At 45.9% G+C, this 20,628-nt stretch overlaps 1 protein-coding gene across 1 annotated transcript; it reads right to left on the reverse strand.

Annotated features, from left to right (window-relative positions):
• Positions 1 to 476: 476 nt before the first annotated feature.
• ggt5a (gamma-glutamyltransferase 5a) lies at positions 477 to 20,264 on the reverse strand. The gene is made up of 12 exons (XM_056279649.1): positions 20,098 to 20,264; positions 19,465 to 19,592; positions 19,272 to 19,367; positions 9,776 to 9,962; positions 9,484 to 9,644; positions 9,128 to 9,274; positions 8,776 to 8,906; positions 7,260 to 7,444; positions 2,422 to 2,513; positions 1,822 to 1,928; positions 1,509 to 1,619; positions 477 to 1,367 (listed from the first exon to the last, which is right to left on the reverse strand). The coding sequence occupies exons 1-12, from the start codon at positions 20,262 to 20,264 to the stop codon at positions 1,221 to 1,223; spliced, it is 1,659 nt and encodes a 552-aa protein (XP_056135624.1). The 3' UTR covers positions 477 to 1,220.
• Between the last annotated feature and the right edge of the window lie 364 nt (positions 20,265 to 20,628).

Below are 20,628 nucleotides of genomic sequence, written 5' to 3' on the forward strand. Positions count from 1 at the left end.
AAGGCCAAAGAGGAGGTTTATGGATGTGGTGAGAGAGGACATGCTGGTGAGGTGGCTGGTGTGACAGAGGAAGATGCAGAGGACAGGGAGAAATGGAAACGGATGATCCGCTGTGGCGACCCCTAACGGGAGCAGCCGAAAGTAGCGATAGCAGTAGTAGTAGTGAGGAGTTTTGCCAGGGGGACGTAGCACGTGGGAGGATCACTCTATTCCCCCCAGTTCCCCCTTCCCCCCGAACACGTGCCCCGACCGACCAGAGGAGGCGCTAGTGCAGCAACCAAGACACATACCTACATCCAAACAGGGATTCCAAATGGAGACCCCTGTGTTGGTAGGCAACGTAATAGACCACTATGCTACCCGGACGCCCCGTACAAATTAATTTCTTTCTTGGAAACTGTCACCCTGGTTACCAAGTATATGTTGACAATATCTTCACTTACATCTAGTTGTTTCAGTTAGTAAATAGTATTTATTCTAAAGTGATGTAAAAAAAACAATATATTTAATATCTGGATAAAAGAAGAATATTACAAGTATTTAAAAGCATATATATAAATTGATTTAATAATGCCAAACGGTATCAGAATATCCATTGCTAAAAATAGCTTTTAAGAATAGAATAGCTCCAGTTGTGAACAGGTTTATAATTGTTGCTACATGTTTTGTAAGACACACGCGCGCGCGCACACACAAACACACACACGCGCACACAAACACACACCTTAATTATTTGAATGAGGTAAAAATAGCCTACTGTCTGTTTTACATCTCAGATATTAAGATGAACATGTCAACAACAAAAAATCAACGAGCTAATATTTTTACGTGATTATCATGAGCAGTCCTTACCTTCTAACATAATATGCAAGATTTAGAACGTGTGCGCAAATGACTTGAACAAAAGGGCAAAAAGAGGTAGGACAGAAACAAGGATAGGGAGAGAGGTTATGAAACCCTGATCATGTCATTGCAACCGTCCAGTCTGTTGAGAGGTGATGTACAAGTCTAAGCATCTATCTTCTGCCTTTTTAGTCCCAGAGTAGCTTCATCACAGCCGAACACATCCAGGGGTTCAGCGTGTCTTCTCACAGCCACTTCCACACAGGACACGTCGAAGACACGATTATCGGTTATGGAGGCTGTCGAACCGGGGCACTTTTGGCTAACCTTCACGTCACCCTGACATTTCCTCCTCCTGTGGGGGTGGGGATTTTCTCTCAGTAGCCAGCTGCTTCACCCAATTTCCTGGCATCAGACACCGCACGGATGCAGCCATCTTCTTTCTCCACAGCGTTTACCACGTTGTAGAAGTACTTTGCGGTCTGTTGTGTGTGTCCCAGGGCCATCAAAGCCTCTACCACAGACTTGGGAAATAAAGAAAAACACCAGTTACATGCTTTGAATGGAGCGGTTACAGATTGATGCTTTTTTTTCAGTTTTACGTACATGTTGTCGAGATGGAACATATATATGCTGTTTAGAATAAACCAGCCTTGGCATTTTACCTTATCGAACGTGGATTCAAACTTCAGCATATTTTTAGAGTCTACAAAGACAATCGGTGCAGCAATGGCCTCCTCGAGACTTTTTCCCAACCAAAGGTGGTTCATGAGCACCTAGAAGAGAGGCTAAAATGTGACTCTAAAAGGGTGCCATGCTATTAGAGGGAATATGACATAATGGGGTGGGGGTGTATTGACTATTACATAATGCACTTGGAGCACATAGTCGACAGCAGTGAGGACTGCGTTTGCCCTGATGCTGGTGAGGGGTAATCTCTATGGCACTTTGTCTTTATAGCATGCCATGGCCACGTACCGAGGCCATCGCAGTCGTGATCATGCTGCCGCCAGACCCGCCGATAACCAGCGTCTTGGACTTTGACCGCATCACAACAGGAGACATCGAGGAGGGAGGCTGCTCTCCTGTGAACGCAACAGAGCCGAGATTGAACTGGACCAACCCCGACGCGGTACAAAAAAACAGTAACAGAATAATAATTAAAAAAAAACAATGATCAGCATGATGATGACAGTTATCGTGAGTGCTATGACTGTATTTAAACGGGAAAAGAGGCTTGTTACTTGTGACTGCAATATCGGGAGGTTAAAATGTGTGCAGGTGAATTGAATGAGACAGTCTTTCCTCCTGCAAATACCTCTAATGCACCTTTAAGATACACTTAGCCACCAAACTGTGCAGGCGGAGGTGTTGATGCATGTACTGAACCCACCCACATCTACTGCCCCCTTGCCTTTGCTGGTCACGGGGATGCATTTTTAGTCAACTATATTGTTGGAGATGGGTTTAAGAAGTTATTTTTTGACTCAGGTACACATACATTGGTTTATATGTTATTGCACGGTACAGTGGCAATGTGGATAATGGAAAGAAGTCATTCTAGATTCATCAGATTACCTGCAACTATGTGATCTGCTCTTCCACAGAAGTCTGACAGCTCATTGTTGAGGATGACCCCGGTGCTCGGAGAGAAAACCTTAGAGCCAAATCTTAGAGGAAAAAATAATTTGACAAACTTGCCAAGAAACCGAGGAAATCACATGTTTCATACTTTGATAGCATCTTGAAAATGATTTCAAATATTGGCGCATTGACAGGAGATTAAGTGGTTATATACGGTAATGTTATGAAAAAGTCTTTAGAGGCATGAATCTATGCCATTGATGTAAGAAATGAGAAGTAATATTTCAAACATCTAGGGAAAAAAAACAATTTAATCTTCATTAATTTTCAGATGATGATTGTGATGGACTGGCGGCCTGTCCAGAGTGTCTTCCCGCCTGCCGCCAATGACTGCTGGGATAGGCTCCAGCATCCCCGTGACCCTGAGAGCAGGATAAGCGGTTTGGATAACGGATCAGGGGTCATCACCGTGTCGGCTTGTGACGGACTTTTTGGTCAAAATGCGATTTTTACCACGGACATACATTTGAAGTGGTCAAATATTACCGGAAATACATAATTGCATGTTAGACCTCATAATGTGCCATACTACATATTTTAATATGCTACATGATTTTAAAATGATAGTAAATCTAAAATTAAAAACAGTGCCCTACCATGTTATGATGAAAACTTGGAGACTGGAAAGTCAGCCATTGCATATGGGCAGGTGGCAATCCTAAAACAGGCATCAATGCGGCATGCTCCGAGTCTATTTCGTGTTTGAGACTTAATAGCGTTCATATGACTGAAACCTCACTCAAAGCTGCAGGTGTCTGGACTTAATGTGAACAGGAGTATTGCAACTTTGCTCAGTTCATTGTACTCCTCGCTATTCTCAAACAGATGGCACCAGAATTTGACAATGTTACCGCTGCATCGGAACCACCACCCCAGTCTGCCACTCCAAAGGTACTGTCCCCAACCTCCACGTGACACTGAAGAGGCGTGTCAGCCAAGACAGCCCAACAATGTCCAGAGACTTCAGAATCTCTGGGCGAATCTCATCCACACCCGGCACCTTGCCACCGAGGAGCTTTTTAACTACCTCAGGCACCTCTGCCAGGGATATGGGTGGGGCTTCCCCCGGGTCTTCAGACTCTACCTCCTCCACTGAGGACGTGTTAGCCAGGTTCAGGAGCTCCTCAAAGTGTTCTTTTCACCGCTCAACAACATCCTCAGTCCGGGTCAACAGTTCCCCTCCCCGGCTGAACACAGCCTGAGTCAAGCCCTGCTTTCCCTTCCTGAGTCGCTGAATGGTTTGCCAGAACTTCCTTGAGGCCGAAGAGGGTGTGCTCCAATTATCGGGGCATCACATTGCTCAGCCTCCCTGGGAAAGTCTACTCTAGGGTGCTGGAGAGGAGGCTCCGACCGATTGTCGAACCTCGGATCCAAGAGGAACAATGCGGATTCCGTCCTGGCCACGGAACAATGGACCAACTCTTTACCCTTGTGGAAGTGCTGAGGGGGGCATGGGAGTTTGACCAGCCTGTCTACATGTGTTTTGTGGACTTGGAGAAGACTTACAACCGTGTACCCCGGGGCACTCTGTGGGGGGTACTGCGGGAGTACGGGGTACCGGGGCAGTTGCTACAAGCCATCGGTCCTTGTATAACCAAAGTGAGAGCTGTTTCCGCATTCTCAGCACAAAGTCAAACATGTTTTGGTGGGTATCGGACTCCGCCAAGGTTGTCCCTTGTCTCCGATTCTGTTTGTGATATTCATGGACAGGATCTCAAGTAGCCAAGGTGAGGAGTGTGTCCGTTTTAGAAACCTCAGAATTGCATCTCTGCTCTTCGCAGATGATGTGATTTTGTTGGCTTCATCAGAACGCGACCTCCAGCGCACACTGAGGTGGTTTGCAGCGGAGTGTGAAATGGCTGGGTTGAGAGTCAGCACCTCCCAAGTCTGAGGCCATGGTTCTCTACCGGAAAATGGTGGATTACTCCCTCCGGGTTGGGGATGAGTTGTTGCCTAAAGTGAAGGAGTTCCTGGATCTCGGGGTCTTGTTCACGAGTGAGGGTAGGCTGGAGCGGGAGATTGACAGGCGGATTGGTACAGCGTCAGCAGTAATGTGGATGTTGTACCAGACCGTTGTGGTGAAGAGGAAGCTGAGCTGGAAGGCAAAGCTCTCAATTTACCAGTCAATCTTCGTTCCAATCCTCACCTATGGTCATGAGCTTTGGGTAGTGACCGAAAGGGTAAGATCGTGGATACAAGCAGCTTAAATGAGTTTCCTCCGTAGGGTGTCTGGGCTCAGCATTAGAGATAGGGTGAGGAGCTCGGACATCTGGAGGGAACTCGGTGTAGAGCCGGTACTCCTTTGTGTCGAAAGGAGCCAGTTGAGGTGGTTAAGGCATCTGATTAGGATGCCTCCTGGGCGCCTTCCTTTGGAGGTTTACCAGGCACGGCCAACTGGGAGGAGACCCCGGGGTAGACCCACAACTCGCTGGAGGGACTACATGTCCAATCTGGCCTAGGAACGCCTTGGGATCCCCCAGGATGAGCTAGAGAGCGTTGCTGGGTAGAGGGACATCTGGAGTGCCCTACTTAGCTTGCTACCACCGCGACCCAACCCCGAAGAAGCGTCTGATGATGGATGAATGAATGAACTGTTGCATCGATCAGACATGAATAATGTCTTTATGCCACCATCTTCGCAAAAGACGAGGTACTGTGACTGCAGTTAATAGACACATGCATTGCGAACCTCTGCATGATGTTTGCCATATCACTCTCTGTTGGTTTGGGGTTCATGGGATCAAGAAAGAGCATTTGTTTGACCAATTCTATTTCTGGGAATCTCATCCAGAAGGCACTTTGTAGCCTCTTTGCATAGTTGACTAACGTGATGTTGAAGTTCAGTAGCCTATCTCTGAATCTGAGAGATGGTGTTCACATTTGCATTCGTTGATGAATTCGTTGAAACTCGCGTTTGGAATTTTCAAGTCTCTCTGATCAATAAACGAGGTGTCATCTTTTCTGTTAAACAGGAATGGGTTCAGAATTACATGCATGTATTTCTGGATTTTATTATAGGCAGAGTACAAACTCACGTTCTCCTTCTGTAGTACCTCGTTCATTCTAGCCAGCAGTGGCAAAATCCAGCTAAGAAACAGTAAGTACAGAAGGAATTTGGGATTATGCAGCATGTCACCCAATGCACGATAGTGAACAGAACCCTTACTTCCATTTGCAGTGCTCTAAAAATATTGTACGAGGCTCGCTTGAAGTTCCACGACAGGCTGAAAGGCTCAGCCACCTATTTTTTTTGTAAGTGACCAACCAGGTAGCTGTATTCTTCATCATTTAAAGCACAGATACGGGAGAACTTCTTTCTCGCTAGACCACTAAAATGTGACAATGTAGCTTTTATAGTGTCCTCAACAAAGACTGGTATTTCTTTTTCTGCATCTCTAGACATTAGCACCTGTCTGTGTCATGCAATGCTGCACAAACAACTCTCCAAATTGCTGCTTTAGCTTAGCCACGACATTGCCCTCTCCCTGCTGGTTGCGTCCGAGCATCACAGCGGCACCATCCTATGTAAAACAGACTAGGTTTTTGGTTGGATAGTTCTCATGATCAAATGGTCAATGATGGCCTTAGAAATGTTGTCAGCACATTTCTTTGTGATTTCAAGCAGGCTCAAAAACTCAGTCTTAATTTCTTTGGCCTTGATACCCACAAATCTTTGGAAAATCAATAACTGGGTCTTATCAGTACAGTCTGTGCTTTCATCGAACATTACATGCATGGAAGGGGCTCCCCCTACACTAGTTAGGTTGGCAGCTGCTAACTTTACCCCTATTTTTTCTGTGTTTCTGGCTACATTGCTAGCACTGCTATGGAGCCTGCTGAACCGCAGACGATTTTGGGTCAACCTTCTTTTTTTTTGCAATTTCTTTAAAAGTGTCACCCGCTCTAAATGGCAGTTTTGCATTGGCAAGTCCAAAAGCTAAAATGAGGTCATTCTCCAGTTCAACTTTCTCTCGACTGACAAAGCTTGTCATCAGCTTAACTTGCCCCATTCTGCCGTCTTTTGCCTTGCTAGCAAACCGCTCCTTTTCAACAGAAGACATACCATCCGTTTTTGTTCATTTCTTGCACCATCGCTCACTGTGGTCCCTCGCTGCCATTGACTTTAGCGGTTTCATTGTCTGACCACACCTCATGCACTCCATCAACCATCGTCTCTCAAAAAAAAAAAATCTTTCCCCCACGAAAGATTAAAAGTGTGTTTGGTCATTTTCGGGGCTATAACATTAGGCTGCCTAGCTATCTAGTTAGCGACCTGACTCACAGCGGGAGAATGCGTGCAATTGCATGAGTTTTACATATTAATGCGCATGTCATCCCGACTGTTAACGTGATGTAACCTTGGTTACTACTGTTGTACTGTGGCCAAATTAATTTTAGTCTCAGAAAACATTAGATTACAATCATTTTCTTGTTTAAATATTGACAATTTATACTGTAATGGGAAAAAAATAAACTTTTTCTCAGTTTGTTTTTTTTTGCCACAGACACGTTTCACGTTTGTCTGTGCACAGACAGGTTGATCACCCCTGTAATGGATGGATGGATGGATGGATAATCTTCAGATTTCAATTTCTTCAAAAACAAACACACACATATAGTACATAACTACCACCTCTTAGATGTCTCCATCTTGTAATATCTCAACTTGCCCAAATTATTCCATAATAAGATTTGTTTTCATGCCGGTAACCTCTATTTATTTTTTTTAATCAAACGGATATTCCGCTGTGGAATTAACTTCAGATACCCACATATGATTGATGGTGCTGGTGGCAGACACAGCAGCTCCATCTTCAGCCATGACAGACACATGTGTGGTACCCATGCTGTCCAGATGTGGAGCGATGTTGTAATACTGAAGATCATGGGTCTCGTTGTTGCTGATTAAGCTCCTGATGTGATCGGCAAAGCTTTGCTCGGTAAACTTCTTTGCCATCTGAGAAATGAACAAAGATAGCGTTTTGAGAAATGATCTGAATGGAGGAATCGCGTGTGGACTAATGGAAAAATGTGTTCGGTCTAATGCTGAATGCAGAGCTTTCCTCATCCACCACTAGAGGCAAAATAACTAAATAAATCAACATCATGCATTGGTGTGCTGGGAGTTGTCAAATTCTGACCTAAATCTTTTTCTTTGTTTTTTTTTTTTTTTTACTACTTTATTAATCCCCATGGGGAAATGCTTTCTCTGCATTTAACCCATCCTAGCTCTGTAGCTAGGGGTAGTGGGCAGCTGCCGTGCAGCGCCCGGGGACCAACTCCAGTTCGTCTTGTCTCGGTCAGGGGCACAGACAGGAGTATTAACCCTAACATGCATGTCTTTTTCATGGCAGGGGAAATCGGAGCACCCAGAGAAACCCCACCGTAGACACGGGGAGAACATGCAAACTCCACACAGAGGACGACCTGGGATGACCCCCAAGTTTGGACAACGCCAGGGTTCGAACCCAGGACCTTCTTGCTGTGAGGTGACAGCACTAACCACTGGGCCACCGTGCCACCCGAATTTACTACATTGTTGTCAGAAGTGGGGTGGTGACCGTGGGGCCATCAGAAGCGTATGCGCCCAGAGGCGTGAGGGAGCTGATATGCTTAAGCGCGGGGACGTGCTTCCCGAAGGGGGGGGGGGTAGTGTAATGACCACGGATGACTAGACTCTCCAGCCCTTGGCTAACGGGTTGGACCCTTTAGTTGACTGGTTAGCGCAGCTGCCCGTGGTCCGGGCTATCAGGGTTTGATTCCCGACTGCGGCAGCTTCCTAACTGCCCCCTGTATTCACTACATTGGGTTCAGTCAATCAATTCTCAATTATTTCGCTACAGTGGTCTTGAGATTAATAATCCATGTTGCTCACTTATAAACTGAACATTTTGAGACCCGTGGAAGTCAAACATAAATAAAAGCAACAAACTACCTCCAAAAAAACCCAAATTATAATAATGCAAATTCATTACATCAGCATGCCAGAATAAAATGACAGGTTATTTAGTTTAATGGTTACAGCACGAATAAATCCCATAAAACTTCATTCAAGAGTAATGTTTGCACATGTGGACTGCCACAGTCCATCAAGCTGCTGTTGGGATCAAGTATAAGGAAGGAAATGAATGGTTGGCTAGATGGATGGATGGATACTCACACACGTGCAACTAACACACCATTTACTTTCTATAAGTCTCCCAAATAAATTGAAAGTTGGTAGCAGAACTTGGCATGTCTAAACTACTGCAAATGTGAATGGTGACGTTCTGTGGCTGTGAAACTTACTACATCAGAGCTAAATTGTGGATCACGGATGTACTTCTTCAGTCCATTGGCAAACTTCAAAGCTTCGACATATCGATGATAGGTGAGTATCTTTTGCTCACCCTTCAGAGCTGATGAATCCGCAGCGAAACCTGACAAACAATGACAAGTCGAAGACAGAGCAGTGACTCTCCTCCAAGATGTACAGCATTCAATCTTCCTGTTCAAGTTACACCCTAGGTGCCATATTCTGATCAATAAAAGTCTTTGCTGTTAAGGGTTAACACTCTGACACAACCAAGCATTGTTTACAAGCTCCAGGTAGGGACTGCAGGGAGTACATAGGCAGTGACTATATGGCCCAAAAATGAACCTTTTATGATGTTTAGGATTAGGCCAAGCATAACGCCCCCTGCAGGAGGTGGAGGTATGTGCATCTGGAAGTCTCCCAAAGGAATGGTCCATGCATCAGTCACTGTAACGTTATACGCTGCCAAGTCCTCCATCGTGAGTGTACCTCCTGCGAAAAAAATATCGGAAAAAAAAAAAAGCTTCAGCTAATTGAAACCGAATCAGTGCATTTCAGTCCGACATTACCTGCGTTCTCAATGGACCCAAACAGTGTACAACAGAGTCTGTGGCTAATTGTTGTGCCATTTCCAAACCTATATTACCGGTTGAATATAATTGTTAGGCAAAGAGGACATAATAAAACTCATTCATTAATACCTGCATCCTGTATGTCACGGATTAAATCCTGCGCTATTTTGCCAGTATAGAAAGCATCTGCTCCACGATTTGCGACAAGCTCCAGTGTGTCAGCCAGTTTCTCAAACTTCACAGTATCGCCAGTCTTCAACATTTTTCCATTCTTATCTGAAAACAACTTGCTTCAGGACAGATATGAGGGAATCACAATATGACACATTACAGATGTAGGAAAAAGGGAAGTATTTCCCCTGCAACATCCTGTCACGCAAAGAAAGATGTGTACATCAGTTACCATCAGTGTGGTTGTTACCGTAGTGGTAGGGTGTCATTGCTATCAAGAAGCGAAACAAAGCGTCCTTGGACTTCAGGTATTGGGAAACCCTCTCTGGCCAGTTTGATAGTGGGCTGGAAGAGGCTAGCCCACGGCAACTTTCCATAAAGTCTATGCACATGTTCATAACCTCTGATTTCCCCTGGGACCCCAATCCATTGGCCACCTGTGAATGAAATAATGAGTGGATGGATAAATGCATGAATAGTGACACATACAGTAGTGGAGAGTAGAGGGAATCAGACAGCTGTTCTGACCACTGTAAAACCTCAAAAGTTAACCCACATTTTTAAGGTAACTAATTCCCTTCAACCATTTGACTGAAGTATTTCAGTACGGAGAACTCCCTCGTTTTAAATAAGCATAGCTAAATTTCTTGGTGACTGTGTGTTATGAGCAAGCATACACTACCAATGCTTGTAGCGACATGATCAGTTAAACCACAGAAATACCTTTTTTTCCTGTATCAGAGATTGTTATGGAAATTATGTCATGCCATTTACTGGCAATCGTGAGCAAAGCTGAACAGCACAAAACTGCAGGGACAAGTTTCCTCATGCTATCTCGTTAAAATAGCATATGAATTAATAATGGGATAACACACCAGCAAATGCAACTATGCTTTAAAGTAGCTTCATCTATCATGTAACAGAATCAATGGACGCCTTTCTTCACTTCACAGCTACCCAATATAGTATACCTAGAGGCAAAACCTGCCACCTCCAGTGTGGTCTGTATGGAGCCACCATTGCCAGAGGCGGGAAGTAACAAAGTACAAATACTTCATTACTGTACTTAAGTAGAGTTTCAGGTATCTGTACTTTACTTGAGTATTTATTTTTCTGACAACTTTTTTACTTTTACTCCCTACATTTTAACACTGTATCTGTACTTCCTACTCCTTACATGTTCAAAAAAAAAAAAGGCATGGTAGCCCAGTAGTTAGCGCTGTCGCCTCACAGCAAGAAGGTCATGAGTTCCAACCCCGGGGTTGCCCAACTTTGGGGGTCATCCCAGGTCGTCCTCTGTATGGAGTTTGCTCCCCGTGTCTGTGGTGGATTTTCTTCGAGTGTTCTGGTTTCCCCCACAACCCAGCCACTGAGGATGCACAAGCCAGTGCATCCTTAGTGCCGGTCCCAAGCCCGGACAAATGGGGAGGGTTGCGTCAGGAAGGGCATCCGGCGTAAAATCTTTGCCAAATCAAATATGCGGATCATAAATAAGACTTACATACCGGATCGGTCGAGGCCCGGGTTACCAACGACCGCCACCGGTACTGTTAACCAGCAGGGTGTCGGTGGAAACTATGCTACTGTTGGGCGAAGGAGAAGGAGAGGGGGAAAGCATGTCCAGAGGCAGCTAGAGAGGAGGAAGGGTGGGCATGTGGAGGTGAGAGTTGGAACTTTGAATGTTGGCACTATGACTGGTAAAGGGAGAGAGCTGGCTGACATGATGGAAAGAAGAAAGGTAGGCATACTGTGTGTGCAAGAGACCAGGTGGAAGGGGAGTAAGGCCAGGAGTATCGGAGGTGGGTTCAAACTCTTCTACCATGGTGTGAATGGGAGGAGTAATGGGGTAGGGGTAATTCTGAAGGAAGAGTATGTCAAGAGCAAGCTGGAGGTGAAGAGAGTGTCAGACAGAGTGATGAGTATGAAGCTGGAAATTGAAGGTTTATTGCTGAATGTTATCAGCGCATATGCCCCGCAAGTTGGGTGTGAGATGGAAGAGAAAGAAGAATTCTGGAATGAGTTGGACGACATGGTGGAGAGGGTACCCAAGGAGGAGAGAGTGGTGATTGGAGCGGACTTCAATGGACATGCTGGTGAAGGGAACAGAGGTGATGAGGAGGTGATGGGAAGGTATGGAGTCAAGAAGAGAAATATGGAAGGACAGATGGTGGTCGATTTTGCGAAAAGGATGGAAATGGCTGTGGTGAATACATATTTCAAGAAGAGGGAGGAACACAGGGTGACGTACAAGAGTGGAGGAAAGTGCACACAGGTGGACTATATCTTATGTAGAAGGCGCCATCTAAAAGGGATTGGAGACTGCAAGATGGTGACAGGGGAGAGCGTAGCTAGGCAGCATCGGATGGTGGTCTGTAGGATGACTTTGGAGACCAAGAAGAGGAAGCGAGTGAAGACACAGCCGAAGATCAAATGGTGGGAGTTGAAGAAGGAAGACTGTTGTGTGGAGTTCAGGCAGGAGTTATGACAGGCACTGGGTGGTAGTGAAGAGTTGCCAGATGGCTGGAAAACCACTGCAGAAATAGTGAGGGAGACAGCTAGGAAGGTACTTGGTGTGTCATCAGGACAGAGGAAGGAAGACAAGGAGACTTGGTGGTGGAATGAGGAAGTACAGCAAATTATACAGAGGAAAAGGTTGGCAAAGAAGAAGTGGGATAGTCAGAGAGATGAAGAAAGTAGACAGGAGTACAAGGAGATGCAGCGTAAAGCAAAGAGAGGTGGCAAAGGCAAAGGAAAAGGCATATGGTGAGTTGTATGGCAGATTAGACACTAAGGAAGGAGAAAAGGACTTGTACCGATTGGCTAGACAGAGGGACCAAGCTGCAAAGGATGTGCAGCAAGTTAGGGCGATCGAGGATAGAGATGGAAATGTGCTGACAAGCGAGGAGTGTGTGCTAAGAAGGTGGAAGGAATACTTTGAGGGGCTGATGAATGAAGAAAATGAGAGAGAGAGAAGGTTGGATGATGTAGGGATAGTGAATCAGGAAGTTCAGCGGATTAGCAAGGAGGAAGTGAGGGCATCTATGAAGAGGATGAAGAATGGAAAGGCAGTTGGTCCTGATGACATACCTGTGGAGGCATGGAGATGTTTAGGAGAGATGGCAGTGGAGTTTTTAACTAGATTGTTTAACACAATCCTGGAAAGTGAGAGGATGCCTGAGGAGTGGAGAAGAAGCATACTGGTACCGATTTTCAAGAACAAGGGCGATGTGCAGAACTGTAACAACTACAGAGGCATAAAGTTGATCAGCCACAGCATGAAGATTTGGGAAAGAGTAATAGAAGCTAGGTTAAGAGGAGAGGTGACGATCAGCGAGCAGCAGTATGGTTTCATGCCACGAAAGAGCACCACAGATGCGATGTTTGCTTTGAGAATGTTGATTGAGAAGTATAGAGAAGGCCAGAAAGAGTTGCATTGTGTCTTTGTAGATTTAGAGAAAGCTTATGACAGAGTGCCGAGAGAGGAGGTGTGGTATTGTATGAGGAAGTCAGGAGTTGCAGAGAAGTATGTAGGAGTGGTGCAGGATACGTATGAGGGAAGTGTGACAATGGTGAGGTGTGCGGTTGGAATGACAGAGGGGTTCAAGGTGGAGGTGGGATTACATCAAGGATCGGCTCTTAGCCCTTTCTTGTTTGCAATGGTGATGGACAGGTTGACGGACAAGATCAGGCAGGAGTCTCCATGGACGATGATGTTCGCGGATGACATTGTGATCTGTAGCGAGAGTAGGGTGCAGGTTGAGGAGAGCCTGGAGAGGTGGAGGTATGCACTGGAGAGAAGAGGAATGAAAGTCAGTAGGAGCAAGACGGAATACCTATGCGTGAATGGGAGAGAGGACAGTGGAATGGTCAGGATGCAAGGAGTGGAGGTGACAAAGGCATTTGAGTTTAAATACTTGGGGTCAACTGTCCAAAGTAACGGGGAGTGCAGTAGAGAGGTGAAAAAGAGAGTGCAGGCAGGTTGGAGTGGGTGGAGAAGAGTGTCAGGAGTGATTTGCGACAGAAGGGTACCAGCAAGAGTTAAAGGGAAAGTTTACAAGATGGTTGTGAGACCAGCTTTGTTATATGGTTTGGAGACAGTTGCACTGACGAAAAGACAGGAGGCGGAGCTGGAGGTGGCAGAGTTGAAGATGCTAAGATTTTCACTGGGAGTAACGAAGAAGGACAGGATTAGGAACGATTATATTAGAGGGACCGCTCAGGTTGGACGGTTTGGAGACAAAGCAAGAGAGGCAAGATTGAGATGGCTTGGACATGTGTGGAGGAGAGATGCTGAGTATAATGGGAGAAGGATGCTGAATATGGAGCTGCCAGGGAAGAGGAGAAGAGGAAGGCCAAAGAGGAGGTTTATGGATGTGGTGAGGGAAGACATGCAGGTGGCTGGTGTGACAGAGGAAGACGCAGAAGACAAGAAGAAATGGAAACGGATGATCCGCTGTGGCGACCCCTAACGGGAGCAGCCGAAAGTAGTAGTAGTAGTAGTAGTTCTGGTTTCCCCCACCATCAAAAAGAAACATGCAGTGGCGTGGTGTGGCGGTCTATTCCACTGCCTACCAACACGGGGATTGCCAGTTCGAATCCCCGTGTTACCTCCAGCTTTGTCGGGCGTCCCTACAGACACAACTGGCCGCGTCTGCGGGTGGGAAGCCGGATGTGGGTATGTATCCTGGTCACTGCACTTAGCGCCTTCTCTGGTCAGTCGCGGCGCCTGTTCGGTGGGAGGGGGAACTCGGGGGAAAAGCGTGATCCTCCCATGCGCTACGTCCCCCTGGCGAAACTCCTCACTGTCAGGTGAAAAGAAGCGGCTGTTGACTCCACATGTATTGGAGGAGGCATTTCATTTATTTATTTATCTTTATTTCATTTATTTTTATTTCATTTATGTTTCGTTTATTTATTTATTTACCGCTCATTTATGTATTTAATTTCATTCATTTAATTGTCTTCATTTTTTTTACTTTTATTTCCCCCGTTCTTTTGTTTTATGTGTTTGTTGTATGTAAAATTTAAAAGTTTCAATAAAAAAAAAATTTTAAATTAAAAAAATGTATTTGAGGAAGCATGTGGAAGTCTGCAGCCCATCCCACCCCCCACCCCCGGATCGGCAGAGGGGGTGGAGCAACGACCGGTACGGGTCGGAAGAGTGGGGTAATTGGTCAGATACAGTTGGGGAGGGGGGGGGGGGGAATCCACAAAAACAAACAAACGTGCGTGTTAGGGTTTATACTTCTGTGTGTGCCCCTGACCAAGTCAGTGGGAAAGAACTGGCGTTGGTCCCCGGGCGCAGCATGAAGGCGGCAGCCCACTGATCACAGCTAGGACGGGTTCATTTGCAGTAAATGATTTTCCCCAAGGGGATTAATAAAGGACACTTAATTTAAATGCATTCGAGGGGACATTTTCGATTATTTTTATTTTACATTGCAAGCTTTCCCAACCAATATCAAGACCGGTTTCACCCTAAATGGATGGGGCGATAACATAGAAGATGCCTTGGCGTATCCATCCCCATGTATCACGCACGACAGACGTAACAAGAAGAAACAGACAGGAGGGAGGCTCGACCGCGGAGAAGATGCGTCTGGTGAATGTGATGTCCGTGACAGGCAGAACTAGCAGCATGGAAGTGAAGCAGCCAACACTGCCGAGGGAGCAGATTCAGAGCAGCAAGCTATTCCCCATCCATGGCCTTATTTAGGAGTTTTCTCGCTCGTGTTGATCATAATGTTTCGAGTTGTGTTGCTGACATTGGAAAGTGATTTGCACATTGGAGGGAAGTTCATGTTCATTATTTTCCAATGTATTCTTTTTTTATTTTAGTTGAAGTTACAGTGATTTGTTTACTAGTCTTCGAACTGTATATGACGTGAGGCTCACTTATATGCTATTACCTCATTAATATCAGAAACAGTCGGTTGTCCAAAAAAGCTGTAGAAATGTCCTTCTGATGCCTACTTTTTAATTTTATACTTCGAATACATTTCAGAGCCCGTACTTTTTTTTTAAAAGTTTTTTTCCCCCTTTTTCCAATTTTCTCCTCAATTTGTATCCGGCCAATTACCCAGCTCCTCTTGAGCCGTCCCGTTCGCTGCTCCACCTCCTCTCCGCCGATCCGGGGGCGCCCCGACCGACCAGAGGAGGCGCCAGTGCAGCGACCAGGACACATACGCACATCCGACTTCTCACCCGCAGACACGGCCAATTGTGTCTGTAGGGACGCCCGACCAAGCCGGAGGTAACACGGGGATTCGACCCGCGATCCCGCGTTTCGTACTTTTTACTTTTATACGTCGAGTGCATTTCAGAGCCCGTTCTTTTTACTTTTATAATTCGAGTACATTTCAGAACCTGTACTTTTTACTTTTATACTTTGAGTACATTTCAGAACCTGTACTTTTTACTTTTATACTTCGAGTACATTTCAGAACCTGTACTTTTTACTTTTATAATTTGAGTACATTTCAGAGCCTGTACTTTTTACTTGTACTTGAGTAAAGAAGTTAAAGCAGTACTTCTATATTTACCAGAGTCTTTTACACAAGTATTTGTACTTCTACTCGAGTAAAGAATATGTGTACTTTTATCACCTCTGACCATTGCAGAGCCGGTTTGCCACAATGTAACCATATGCACAAAAGTGAAGTGTCTCTAACTAAAGATCTACCAAAAGATTAGAGTTTTACTGACAGAAATGGACAACTGAGTTCATGTTAATTATTTACCCTTAGTCACTGAAACTGAAAAACGTGAGTACTATTAACTTGATGCATTCAATAAGGTGAGTACTGTGAGTGTCAAAAGACATGGTACTCTAGGTACTCTACATGGTACTCTACTCTTAAAACGTCTACTCAGTTGTCTACCAACACGGGGATCGCCGGTTCGAATCCCGTGTTACCTCCGACTTGGTCGGGCGTCCCGACAGACACAATTGGCCGTGTCCGCCGGTGGGAAGGCGGATGTGGGTATGTGTCCTGGTCGCTGCACTAGCACCTCCTCTGGTCGGTCGGGGTGCCTGTTGGGAGGGGAGGGGGAACTGGGGGTAATAGTGTGATTTTCCCATGCGCTACGTCCCCCTGGCGAAACTACTCACTGTCAGTGTTTTAATGCATGCTCAATAATCCGGGTAAGCAAATCAAAAAAGTTTGATTCGGTTCATCTGTTTATTGACAGATATGTTCCATCACTCAGCTAAGTGACAGCTTCAGCCTAAACTGACTGCAGGTATCCCCACCCTTAGAATCAATGCAGTCGCATAACGACCGAAACCAACGATTGGTTTCATATGCAGATTGCCGTGACCATTAACTAGAATTTCAATGGCAATGTGTACTATTCACAGAGGACTGCAGTCAGCTGAGGCGTCCGGGTAGCGTAGCGGTCTATTCCACTGCTATACCAACACGGGGATCGCGTTACCTCGGGCTTGGTCTGGCGTCCCTACAGACACAATTGGTCGTGTCTGCGGGTGGGAAGCCGGATGTGGGTATGTATCCCGGTCGCTGCACTAGCGCCTCCTCTGGTCGGTTGGGGCGCATGTTGGCGGGGGAGGGGGATCTGGAGAGAATAGCGTGATCCTCTCACGCGCTACGGCCCCCCTGGCAAAACACCTCACTGTCAGGTGAAAAGAAGCGGCTGGTGACTCCACATGTATCGGAGGAGGCATGTGGTACTCTGCAGCCCTCCCCGGATCGGCAGGGGGGTGGAGCAACGACCGAGATGGCTTGGAAGAGTGGGGTAATTGGCCGGATACAATTGGGAAGAAAAAAAAGGGGGGGGGGTTCCAAAAAGAAAAAAGATTGCAATCAGCTGAGACTGAAGTCACTTAGACGAGTGACGAAACGTTTCTCTCAATAAACGTTGTGTCCAGATCGCTGATTCAATTTTCTATTTCAAAGTCACAATCAATAATTAATATGAACTCTATTGTCCATTTATATCGGTACAACTCAGTTCTATCAAATAATGTTCTTCTGTTGGCTGATTTTGAGTTAGAGAGGAACTCAATTTTCATGCATAAAGTGAGATTATCTTTAGGCCCATGCTGCTCTGTATGGGGGTGGGGGTGGAGTGGGGGGTGTCGGAGCAGGGCAGAACTATGTGATAGGTTTTACATCTACCAATGTTGGGTAGCTTGGAGGAAGGCTTCTTTAGATATGTTAATGTCACAGTTTGATGCTCCTTGACTCTTACAGTTAAAGAGACACTTAACACAAATAACATTACAAAGCTGACGTCATGCTATTTGCGTTTAGTTGAAACTGTAGCATGTGGAAGCCACCCCGTGCACAGCCTGCAATTATTCAAAGCGGTTCTTTCCTGGCGCCTGGGTAGCGTGGCGGTCTATTCCGTTACCTACCAACACCGGATCGAATCCCTGCAGACACAATTGGCGTGTCAGCGGGTGGGAAGCCGGATGTGGGTATGTGTCGTGGTCGCTGCACTAGCGCCTCCTCTGGTCGGACGGGGTGCCTGTTCAGGGGGGACTGGAGGGGAATAGCGTGATCCTCCCACGCGTTACGTCCCCCTGGCGAAACTCCTCACTGTCAGAAGAAAAGAAGCGGCTGGCGACTCCGCGTGTATTGGAGGAGGCATGTGGTAGTCTGCAGCCCTCGCCGGAGCGGCAGAGGGGGTGGAGCAGAAATCGGGACGGCTCGGAAGACTGGAGTAATTGACCGGATACAATTGGGGAGAAAAAAGGGGGGGGCGGGGTATTTGCTGAAGAAAAAAAGCAGCTCACCTTTGCCAGCAAACTGTTTGAATTAATTTCTGTTGCAGCTTGTCACGATACGAGGTGTGCCACAACCGTAGCACGCATTTCCTTGTGTTTATGTGCATTAGCTGTTGAAACTCACAAAATATATTTTGTAATAATGAAGTGTTATAATTGACTCAGTTCTAGACGGTCAGATGTGTGACTTTGTGCAGTCAAATGGTTCATGGCAATCAGCTTCCTTTGCAATGTGGGTTGAATAAGGTTGTGGACTTTAACCGTGTAGCGGAAGGAAAGTGATGAGTGATGAAGTTATCTGAAAATCGGCTACACATTCTGTTATTTTAGGACTTAGGTAGGCTGACAAGTGTGTGCCTCGATAAGATTAATGGGTTACAGGCCTTCCGCTGTGTGTGGTCTCGGCTCAGGAAACCAAACATGGCAAGATACTCTCAAAGGATTGTCGAGCCTCTATTCGTATAGCCAAGTGTGTCCACAATGTAACTGTATTGAATGGGGGGGTGCTACAAATAAAGAAACAGATCCATCTGCGAGTCCAAGAAAGGACTGACAGCTTTTCTGAACCTAAATGTGATGAATGGATTAGATGTAGATGTTTTAAACTGTCATGATGTGGGCTCGATAATGAAAATGGCCGTAGGCCATTTTTCGTCCCCTTCCTGTACTAGTGCTGCTCGGACGAGAGCTACCACATTCACAGGAACAAGAAATACCAGAAAGGACGCACACAAAAGATCAGCCGGAGATACTGTGTGTGTGTGTGTGTGTGTATGTGTGTGTGTGTGTGTGTCTCCCCGAGAGAGAGAGAGAGAGAGAGAGAGAGAGAGAGAGAGAGAGAGAGAGAGAGAGAGAGAGAGAGAGAGAGAGAGAGAGAGAGAGAGAGAGAGAGAGAGAGAGAGAGAAAGGGGGGAGGGTTACGAGTGTTGGTGCATTAGTGACCATACAAGGGTAATAGTGGAGAAAAAAAAGGAGGAGACAAGAGAAACGAAGGCACCTGAAATCAACTGGGAAGTCTTGGGACAGCCATTAAGAAGATCAGCTTTGAACGTCTTGGGGACGGTCTCTCTCGAGTTGATGATCTTTACCTTGCCTTTGAGAAGAAGATATATGAAGATTGGCTTTATAGAAGGGTCGTTCATTACTTCTCTCTAAACGTGTCCTTCAACAGGGGTTAAATCAACTATTACCGCTGCTATCCATCACTGTGAATATGGATCCCCCTCCAATGCCCATGCTCTGCGGGTTGACGACAGACGTGCAAAGCAATGCAGCAATGGCGCCATCTACTGCCGAGCCTCCTCTCCGAAGGATATCTCTAAGATATTTTTTTGCACAGCGCACAAATCAAAACAAAGTTAGCAGTGACGGACTTCGTTAGTAATACGGAAATGTAGGAAAGCTTTCATAGTCTGGCCTGTCATGCGCCGATGACAGCAAACAAACGATCACATTGCTAATGCATATATACCTTCACGTTGATGTGGCGCGATGATTACCGAGACCAGTGGTAGATTAATCCATCAAGAGGAAAACTACAATCTAAACTGATACTGCATGCTTGAATAGCACTAAATCATCCTTATGTTAATATCGTGCACACAGAACACCCTGAAAGCACCAGACATTTCCATTTTCCAACTTTAATTTGAATTCGGTACAAGATGCGCCAAAATGGGGAATACGTTTTGAAAAATATATATTTCATTTACATGAAGCTATTTTTTGTCTGCCTCCAAGCCATCCCCTGAATAGATCCGCTCTGCAATGAGAACAATAAGGGAACGAGTGGCGTTGGAATAAAAGGTGAATTTGCCACTTACCGTCCAATCACTGAACACATCGCCGAGTCCGCAGCCACTGCTGCACTTGCAAAAGTCTCCTCTTGACAGCTTCTCTTTGCAAGCACAACAGCACACACAATGAGCACGACTATGCACAGCAGTATCAGAGAACAACACGTGTATATCTGTGCCTTTGACCTCGCCATAGCCGCAGTGACTGCAGCTCCTCTGAGTTCACTGGGGTAGTTACAAAACCGGCTGGCTGCCTAATCAAACTGCCTGGTTAACTACAAGCTTCCTCCTTCTGAAAGGCGGGTCCTATTTAGGTTAACTCCCCCCCCCCCCCTTCAAGAGGAGGAGATGCAGATTGACATTGATAACAATAGTCTGAGATTAGAGCCGTGCCGGTGTGTGGTGTGGGCGGGGCGCTAGTGAACTGGATCAGGGTTTATTATCCATATGAAATCCATTTAGACGCTGCCCTGTCATTGTGAATCCACCACAGCGGAGTAGACCCACTATCACAAATGATGATTGAGCTACACTTAATGTTCTGCATTGACGCCTGCA

This window comes from Lampris incognitus, chromosome 1 (genome assembly GCF_029633865.1).
Source record: "Lampris incognitus isolate fLamInc1 chromosome 1, fLamInc1.hap2, whole genome shotgun sequence".
In the NCBI taxonomy this organism is placed as follows: Eukaryota; Metazoa; Chordata; class Actinopteri; order Lampriformes; family Lampridae; genus Lampris; species Lampris incognitus.